At 51.5% G+C, this 9785-nt stretch overlaps 1 protein-coding gene across 3 annotated transcripts; it reads right to left on the minus strand.

Annotated features, from left to right (window-relative positions):
• Positions 1–1671: 1671 nt before the first annotated feature.
• FN3KRP (fructosamine 3 kinase related protein) lies at positions 1672–9421 on the minus strand. Of its 3 annotated transcripts, XM_061144432.1 has the most exons (7): positions 9241–9379; positions 6996–7118; positions 5219–5370; positions 4765–4856; positions 3608–3690; positions 2845–2967; positions 1672–2634 (listed from the first exon to the last, which is right to left on the minus strand). In XM_061144432.1, exons 3-7 carry the CDS (start codon positions 5359–5361, stop codon positions 2296–2298), a joined length of 780 nt encoding a protein of 259 aa, XP_061000415.1. In that variant the 5' UTR covers positions 5362–5370; positions 6996–7118; positions 9241–9379; the 3' UTR covers positions 1672–2295. The 3 variants fall into 3 exon arrangements, with proteins under 3 accessions (XP_061000415.1, XP_061000414.1, XP_061000416.1); XM_061144431.1 differs by lacking the exon at positions 6996–7118 and having other exon boundaries at positions 9241–9421; XM_061144433.1 differs by lacking the exon at positions 6996–7118 and having other exon boundaries at positions 9275–9407.
• Between the last annotated feature and the right edge of the window lie 364 nt (positions 9422–9785).

Genomic DNA, 9785 nt, shown 5'->3' on the forward strand with positions numbered 1-9785 from the left:
TTGGCTCTCCTCCCTGGTCATGTTGGGCTGACATGGCGGGGGAGCCACTGTGGGGCAGTTGTGCCGCTGCCTGAACCTGGCACAACCCCAAGACGACTCTCTTGGAAGGGGTCCACCATCCTCCTTGTCGGGAAGCCCCAGTGTCCTGTCCCTTCTCCAGGCTGCCTCCCCGTTTTAGAACCTGTAGGGTGGAGTGTGGCCTGCCGGCAAGTCCACTGGAACAGAAGTTGTGTCCAACTCTGCAACTTCATGGACTGTAGCCCACCAGGCTCCTCTGTCCATGGACTTCTCCAGGCAAGAATAAGAATACTGATAGCCATTCCCTTCTCCAGGAGATCTTCCCAACCCAAGGACTGAACCCGGGTCTCCTGCAATGCAAGCAGATCCTATACCATCTGAGTCACCAGGGAAGCCACACCAAGGTCACAGTAAAGATGCTAAAATTCTGGCAAACAAGTCTAGGAATTACTAGGTTTGAAACTTTTGACAACCAAAGCTCTTAGAAGTCACAGTCCAGACAACTAGCACTCAAGTGAGAGGGACACGTGGGGACTGCAAGGTGGTGGGAACTCACTGCTGGACCCCCAGGCATCTCACCCTATCTACCTGGTGAGATTTCTCAGCTCAGGGCCAGGGCCCCAGGAGGAGAAGGGGAGCCAGGGATGCCTGCTAAGGGGTTGGAGGGGACAGGTTTCTCCCCAACATGCCTCCTGGCCCAGGCTGGGCCTGATCTGGGGCACCCGATTTTGCTTGGAAATTTCACTGCAGGTGCCCTGCTGGGCCAACCTCAGCCCCCAAGCACAGTGAGGAATTTCCTCTGACCAAAACACATTCTTCCTGTGTCATCTTCGGTCAATCAGACACCTTTTGTGCATGGAGAAATTTTATTTTTTATTTTCTCATGCCACTGCTGCCAATACAGTGAAGAAACATCAATAAATGACAGTAATTTTAAAAAGAGTAACAATTAAAGTGATTTTTAAAAAAAGGTCACTGGGACTTCCCTGGTGGTCCAATAGGTAAGAATCCACCTTCCAGTGCAGGCGAGGCAGGTTTGACCCCTGGTTGGGGAACCAAGATCCCACTTGCCAAGGGGCCACCAAGCCAGCACGCACAATGAAAAGATCCTGAGTGCTGCAACTGAGACTCAACGCAGTAAAAAAAAAAAAAAGTTACAATCCTCTCCCAAAAACCAAACTCTGAAGCCATTAGTTCCACTTCTGAATTCCACTGAGGAGCCCTGACCCAGAAACAAAAAAAAGACAAGGGGCAAACATGGATGTATCCTCTTGGACCTTCGTCATGAGAAACTGTCCCCTCTAACACCAGTGTCCTCCAAGGCCCAAGCCAGAACTAGTAAGGGCCACCCATCGGCTTCTTCCTTGAAATGCAATTTGAGAGTTACTTTCAACCTCCCATTACCATTAAGCAAATCTCATAAGATGATGACAACAGCAGTTAAACTGGTAGCAGCAAGTCCTCAGGCCACACCTGCCCTTATCTGGAAGTTCTGAGCTTTTCTCTTACTGAGCAAAGTCAAGGGGAAAAAAAAAGTTATTTTAAGAAACAACAGTTGTACCTATTTATTGTCACATTACGAGAGTTTCCTGGCAAATGGCTCCAATAAACAGAAGAGAATTTAAACGAGGAAAATACAGTCTCACGCATCACTGAAGCCACTCAAAGTTTATTCCAATTTTTATGCAAAAGGATTTGTTAGCATCAATGGCATTCATGAACATTTCTCACCACTGCAAGACTAAAGGAGGGAAACCACTGCTGTAGTACTGGTTTCTACAGTCGATGAATGACAGCTCACAAGCTATAAAGATGAGCAGGTCCAGCGGCAGCAGAGGAAAGGGAGCGTATTGGGTTTGGAACTGGTCATCGGGAGGTGCTCCCAGGACAATGCCTTCACGTCCACAATCAAGTCTGACCCACCAAGAAGCATCACCCTGAATACCAGTCGCTCCTGTAGAGACGGGGAGCTGGTGGGAAGATGCCGTTGGTGACAGCGCCTGGCACTCTGGCCACCTCCCTTCTCTACCTTTGGGGCAGCTGTGGGTTAAATGCAGCCCACCCTCCATTGGTCCCTTGGTTCACACCAATTTCTAGTGCAGTTGCATCCAGCTATGAAGTCTAACTTTAGGATGATAAAAGCTTTCTTCTGAGATGTCACATACTTTATTTATGAGGCTGGGAAAATTGGTCTGAAGCTATTCCAGGGTAGGAGGGGGCTGGCCACAGGGGTCCAGTTAGGATCTGGCAACCAGGACTTGGGCCTCCCTCCCGAGCTCAAGTGATGAGATTCCTCATGATGCTGAGGGAGGACCCTCTATACCCGGATCCAAAGTGATTCCAGTGGTTCAAGTAGTGGAAGAGCTGATACAGTTTCAGGCGCTTCTCGAAGCCTGGGGCCTTGGGGATTTTGCTGTGGTAGGCAGAGTAGAAGGCGCTACTGAAGCCCCCGAACATGCCGGCTATTGCCAGCTCATACTCCGAGTGGCCATAGAAGGAAGCGGGGTCAAAGATGATGGGCCCAGAGGAATCCTCCGCTACGTTTCCTCCCCAAAGGTCTCCGTGGAGCAGGGCTGGGACGATGTCCAGATCACGGAACAGGTCGGGGATCTTTAACTGCCGGGGTAAATGCAGCCTCAGCAAAGTGATGGATGCGTGCGGGAGGGACACATGGGCTTTTGTGAGTGTGGCTCCCGGTGCCTGGTTGGTGCACAGGCACACCCGCCTCCCATCCTGACCCAGACCAAGGTGGCTGTGTTGGCCACAGCACCTGCAGGACATGATGGGCACAGGTCGGGGGGAGGGCGCGGGAAGACGGACACTCACCTGCAGAGCAGCCCAGAGCTCACGGGCCTCCCTGTCCCCAGACCTCTGCTCTACCAGATCCATCTGGGGCTGAATGCGCTGCTGGGCATAGAAAGTGACCCAGTCCCGCTGCCAGTCGTTCACCTGTGTGGGCGACAGCAGAGCTGAGGGGAAGCCGCCAGAGCCAGGCTGGGGAGGGCTGACCCCCAGAGGCGCCACCACAAGGGCAGGTGTGAAGCAGGGGAGCTGACCCAGCAGCCTGGGGTCTGGAGGACGTGCAGGGACAGCAAGCTCCTGGACAACCTCTCACAACATCTCAAGATCTGAACCGACTGGACAGTGCCCTGTGGCTTACTCAGTGCTGCCCTCCCAGGAAGCCACTTGCTTTTCCTCAGAGGGCGCGGCTGCCACCCTACCCACTCGGCCTGAGTGTGGCTCCCCGGGCTGAATCCCCCAGGGCAGCCAACCTCAAAATCATAGAACCCAAAGTTACAGTCCCTTTCTATTATGCTACCTTTGAAAGTCTCCTATTTAAGATCAAACGCTGTTTAACCTTCTAATTTTCAGCCCCCTTGGTATCCAGCATCCTAACCTAACCTGCTAGTCCTTCCTGGCTCCTCTGAGCTGACCTAGCATGAGGTGGACACTCTCCATGCCGACCTCTTTACATTAGCAAAGAAAAAAAAAGGAGCAAAGACCTTTTACCAAATTTCACCAAAAGAGAGGGTGCTTCTAAACGGCTGACACAACTGGGAAATGCAGGCAAAGTGCTGGTGTCACTCACCTGGGGGAGGTACCCGCAGCATGTCACCACGTCAAACCCGAACTGGGCCACGAAGGGCCGCGCCACCTGCTCATCTCTTCTCCCTTGTAGGCAAAAGGAAACCAGAGAGATGACAATCCCCCTGCTCCCCTGGGGCCTGCTCTGGGAGCCCAGAGAAGCTCTGAGGCCTGACCTCAGCGTGCCCTTCTCCATCTTGGGTCCTCTTCCAGAAACAGACAAGGGTCCTGGCCTCCACACACTATCAAGGCCCAGAATAGAGCTTGCCCCGTCAGAGTCAATGATCCTGGACACCCACTGCTTCCCAGGAGAGGCATCAGAGGAGCGACAACAACCCTGTGTCCCAACAAGGAGGGAATCCACCCCATGACCCAACAGGAGAGAATGGCTTCCAGTGACCGCTTTAGCATCTGTCACTTATGGGAAATAAGCCGCTGTGCTTGTAAATGGTCATCCTCTGCGGCTTCCCAAACTCAAAGCAAATCCTGAAGGCCTGAACTACATGTGGGTGGAGGCGACGAGGCTGTCTTTTCTAACTTATTTTTTATTTTTTGGCCACATGCCGTGAGGGATCTTAGTTCCATCCAAGGATTGAATCTGTGCCCCCTGTAGTGGAAGAGTCTTAACCGCTGGATCTCCAGGGAATTCCCCTAAGATAATAAGTTCTTGGTCATCTGTTCCTGCTGTGTCTGCTACTTTGCCAGGTGGAGAAACCATCTGGGCTACAGGTGAATTCTCCAATGTCAAAGGATGAAAATCCTGGAAGACACCCTCAGCCCTAAAAAGGTCAGTTGTGAGGGCTCTCATTCTGAGCCTCGTGTGTGACTGTTCCTAGAAGAAAAGGCATGGTATGGTAAGCCAGAGAAACTTCGATAGGCTTTCTTCTGGGGAGTGCGAGATCAAAGGAACTATAATATGATGGAGTTTCGAGTTCCAGAAATACTTCCTGTCTTTCAAATGCATTTTTGAAACAACACACTAGTCGCATTCACTGTTTACTGCACACCAAATATGCAGCCTTGGGTTTACATTCCTTTCCTGTGGCAGCAACACAGGTCTGACCACACACAGCAGCAGCACAACTCTGCCCACACACCCATACTGGCTAGCTGTCTTCCTCTGTCTGGTGGGGGGGTGTCCCCTCGGGCCCACAGCCGTACCTACTATACCAGCCTCCTTCTGGAGAGTCTCTCCAAGCCTCTTGTTGTCTAGGTGAAGATCTGCCAGCTGGGTGCCAAGCTTTGCAGCATGACTGTGAAACCAAAAGGGAACCACTAAACACGTGGCACAAATGGGGGCCCACCTGTAATTGAAAGATCTCAAGCGACATGAAGCAGGTGAGGCAGCGAGAAAAGAGTCTGTTCTGGTGAAGCAAGGGGGAATGGAGGACCTCATTGAAGCCTGCAGTCAGGTCCTCTGTCAGCATCTCAGCACAAGACTCCTCTCCTGTTTGCCTTTGGCCCTCCGAATACATGCTGTTCATTCTGCAGGACCCAGGGATTTGTGGGGTCACAGGTTTCTTCTATCACATCCTGCAGAACTGTACCCCCAAATGCAAGCTTCCCACTCAGAGGAAGGACAAAGCCCCCCAGAGGTGAAGCTGCCAGGACGCACCTGCTCAGATGCCTCATATCCAAATGCTCCATCACCAGCATGCTGCCACCTCCTGGGGCGTCAAGGACCTTGATGGGTTTGGGCACCTTCACTGTGCCTGTCCTTAGGATGGCAATTAAACTTGCCACCTCACCTTCAAACATCCTTCTGGCCTGTCAGAGAAACAAGGGAGGGGAGATGGAGGGATAGCAAGGTTCTGTGTGAACGTGTTTTCTCCAGCAGCACAACCAAGGCTCTCTGACTGCAGACTCAATAGAACGGACAACTTTTCCACTTTTTAGTAGAGCAGATTATACTTTCTGAAGCTTCATGGGAATTAAAGAAAGGGATTGTGCTTGCCAGTTTTGTGTATGTTTATGTTGTCATTGGGCTTCCCAGGTGGCACAGTAGTAAAGAATCCACCTGCCAATGCAGGAGACAGATTTGATTCCTGGGTCATGAAGATCTCCGGGAGAAGGGTGTGGCAACCCATTCCAGCATTCTTGCTTGGAGAATTCCATGGACAGAGGAGACTAGCAAGCTATGGTTGCAAAAGGGTTGGACACAACTGAGCACATATGCTGTCATTGATCCCAATCTCTCCAGAGGGAGGAACCTATGCCTGGTGCACAACTGGACTGTGGACATGGGTCATCCTCACACAGCACCTCAATCATAATCCTGTCCCACTGGGCCCTCAGGCACAGGTGGCCCTCAAGTGCATGTGCCACCAAGCTGGTGACACTTCTCACCTGAATGGACCACCAAATCCTATGGCATCTCCTAGCATGGGACACTACTTCATCTCCATCGCCTTTCCCATTTCTAGTTCAAAAGTCCTTGCTCCTGCTTTTGGAAGGCAAATCTCACCCTGGAACACACCCCAAGCTGTCACCCCACTTCCTGAGTGACAGCCCCACAGGGTCTGGCTCTGCCCACTCCCCTGCACCCTCATCTGGGCTCCTACCCAGGCTCCACCTCCACACTTATATGCCGGTGCACACACCCCTTTTGCTCCTGTATACGCCGGTGCACACACCCCTTTTGCTCCTGGATTACAGCCTCTCTCAGTTCCTCAGAGATCCCCAGCCACCTCCAGCCTGGAGACCTCCACATGCCATGTCACCTCTGCATGGAATACCCCTCCCCATTCTTTCGCTAAGTCAGCCCCTTCCTTGTCATGCTTCACATTTCAACTTAATAAAAATTTTTATTTCTCAGAGAAATCTTCCCTAACTTACCTGGCTAGGTAATTCCTCCTCTTTAAAGTATCTTTTTTTTTTTTTAAAGTAAAATTTCTACAGACATATATGAAGAAAAATGCAAACTCAAAAGCATCCAACTCTAATTCTCCCAATGTCAGCACATCCACATGATGGCCGCCTGGCACTCCTCTCCGCCCAGACACTCCCACCCCACCAGAGCATCTGTCCGTCTGTTTTGTCATCTACACAGAGGCAGAAGATCAGGCCTCTTCATTTTACGCTGCATTTGTAATGCTGGCGCATCAATAGAGTTTATTGTCCTTGTTCTGTAGAGCAAAGGGCAAACACTAAAATGTGTTTGTCCAATGAAGAACGCTGGGCTTCCAGTTTGGGTCCACTAAAAACAGTGACCCAGGATATTCTTCTACTTCTATCCCTCATAGTTACTAATTCTGTGACCTTGGTTTCCTCATCTGTAAAATGGAGTTAATAACGATACCAATTTCATAGGTTTGCTGCTGTAATTAACTGAGTTAGCAGCTAACAGTTAACACAGTCCATTCTAAACACTTTACAAATTATTAGTATACTACCTTGGAGAGCTAAGGTTGCTGAGAAGTAAGATAAGAACTGTGTCTTGCGGAGAATTTTCATAGCATTCTCTGAAGATGAAGGAACACACCTGGGCCCAGGATGTACTTGGTAAAAAAGAACTGCTGTGCAGCATAAAGCAAGGAATAGAATTTTAAAAATTTTTTAATAAAAAATAAAAAATGCAGGGAGAGGTGAAGAAGGGTCTGTGAACCCAGCTAGAGGCAAGGCTCCCTCACAGAAGTGTCTACTACCACAGTCCTAAGTGTCTAACCCTAAGACCACTCCTTCAGAGTGCGACCAGGGCAAAGTAAGCATCAGTTGGGGTGCAGAGTTACAAAAGATCCAGGACTTAGGAGAGGAACATGAGAGAAAACCAAATATATAAGCATGCAAAGGACAGATAAGCATAACGAAGAGGAAAAACTTAGACCAGGTCATTCGAGCAGAGAGTGAGAAGGAAAACAGAAGAGCAGCCATGTAGTCTTCTCTTAGAAGTCCAGAAGACATTTTCACCTCCTAAAAAACAAAGCATAAAGACAGTCCTATTTTCCATAAAATCAGCAAATATTTCTGCTACAGCCGGTACATCTGCATAACTCACACAAGTATCTATCCAAGCAAATTAGAAAAAGACCTGTTTGAAACTATCTACCAAAGGATTAGAAAGAATTTATGTGAAGACTAGCAAAAATAAAATAGACCCTGATGACAAAATAAAAAACAAGAACTGGAAGAAATAGTAGTAGAAGGACAACGTCTAAAAAGCACTGCTGAGCGGTTCCATTTTAATCGCTGGAAAGCATTTGCTTCCCTGTAATCCATACCAAGTTTTGAATGATTACAAATGCTAATGACAGTGAAAATATAGACACGAAAAGGACAGAACCACACAATAGAAAAAGAACCCTAAAAAAAAAAAAAAAGAAAAAGAACCCTGAGAAGGCCTATGATAGAAAGGACACCTCCACTACATTAGTACTGCCTGGGGGAAACCAATGTGAAAGAGCAACTTCAAGGGCCATTATTTGCCAAATTCCTATAGAAGGGATGTACAGAATGACATGCAGCCAATCCCTGTGCAACAGAGTTGAGGGCTGGTCTTGAGATATCAGCATCAATCCAGAAAGGAGATCATCCCACACTATGTAGGGTGGGATTCTGCAAGTGTGATTTCCAAGGAAAGGATAGAAGTGCTGAGGGTGTGCAATACACAGGACCTAGTACTGGGGTCACGGCCTTCAGCCCTATTTGAAACAAGGCATTGCCAGTCCTGCTCCCTGCCTACTAGAGGCATCTGGGACCTCCCAGCTAACACTACGGGCACGACCCACCCAAAGTGTGCAAAGAAGGGACATCCCGGAGTAAGTCAACTTCAGCAGGGAGGCCCACCTATTTTATACGGGAACCCTTGAGAAAACGTTCAGGTACCAACAGAATGGAGGGATGGCCCTACGGACGGAATGTGGTCCCGGAAAATTCATAGGTTGAAACCTAACCCCCAATATAATGGTGTTAGGAGGCGGTGCCTCGGGAAGTGACCAGGCCACAGGGGTGGAGCCGTCATGGGAAGATTAGAGCTCCTCTAAGAGATCCCAGAGAGCTCTCCCGGGCCTTCGGCACGGGGAGAAGTGGCCTTCACACCAGGAAAGGAGGCCTCACCACGTTCTTGGACGTCCAGCCTCCAGACCAGACCCTGAAAAACACAGGTTCGGGTTTAAAATCGCCTGGAGTGTGGTAGTGTTACAGGACGAAGGCCTGAGGACGAAGGCCAGGGCTACATTACTGCCAATACTCAGAAAGGGTTTTGATCTCTCCAAGTTCAAATAAATCGCAAGACAAGGGGTTTCTGTTATCTGTCCTTATTCAAAACTCGCCAAACAATGGACTTTCAAAGCAGCGGCCACCTGGGTCGCGCGGGAAAACCATCCACAGCGTCCAAGTGGCGACAGAGGCCCGCGCCGGACCGGCCTGGACCCGCACCGACCTCCCGAGGGTTCGAGGGGCCGCAGAGTTGAGCCGCGGAGGCCGAAAAACTCCAAGCCGGCCCGACGACGACACTGGTCACCCAGAGCCTCCTCAGCCAACGGCCCAGGCTCGGACCGGCTCCCGACACCGAGCCCGGCCACGGACCCCAACTCCAGACCGGCCCCCACCCGCGAGCCCGGACCAGGGCCTGGGAACACAGACCCTCGGCCCGGCCCGTCCCGGCCCGGCCCCCCAACCTGCACCCGCGGCAACCCTGACCTCCGGCTTGGGGTTCACTTTCACAAACACTCGCCCTTTGTCCGTGTCGTAGCTCTGGCCCTGGCTAATGCATCCGCCACCCGAGTGACCCGTGGCCTTGACGGAGTCGCAGCCCAGCTCCCGTTTCAGTAGCTCCTCCATGTTCCCCGCCCCAGGGCCGCGGACCCTACTCAAGCCTCGGGCCCACCTCTGGGCCGCAGACCCGCCTCAAGCCGCACGCAGGCGCCGCGACGCCACGGCGGCGCGCGGGGATTGGTTGAGGGGCGGGACCGGGCCGGAGCGCGCGAGGATGAGGGGGCGGGACGTCGTGAGGTCGGGGCGGGGCCCTGTGGTGCTCCCGCAGTCCCGAGACCCCGGTGACTCTCCCTGCCAGGGGGCTCGCCCAAGCCTTTCCCCTGACCTGACCTGTGACCTGCCCGTGACACTGCGTCCTGCTCCCGCCCCTCATCACCTCCACCGGCTCCAGGTCTGAGCATCACCCCTCCCAGGGACTTTCTCGACCTGGACGCTCCTGTAACACCCTACGGGATGCTGTCGTTTCTGTT

Source organism: Dama dama, chromosome 5, assembly GCF_033118175.1.
Source record: "Dama dama isolate Ldn47 chromosome 5, ASM3311817v1, whole genome shotgun sequence".
Classification (NCBI taxonomy): Eukaryota; Metazoa; Chordata; class Mammalia; order Artiodactyla; family Cervidae; genus Dama; species Dama dama.

Bases quoted from the DNA above. Each gene is read 5' to 3' on its own strand.
- FN3KRP (XM_061144431.1), bottom strand. From the start codon at position 9,381: ATGGAGGAGCTACTGAAACGGGAGCTGGGCTGCGACTCCGTCAAGGCC. The intron at 5,371-9,240 runs GTCAGGGTTGCC...TTTCTCTGACAG, and splicing joins AAGTGAACCCCAAGCCGGAG to GCCAGAAGGATGTTTGAAGG. The intron at 3,691-4,764 runs GTACGGCTGTGG...TTTGCCTACAAG, and splicing joins GAAGGAGGCTGGTATAGTAG to GGAGAAGAGATGAGCAGGTG.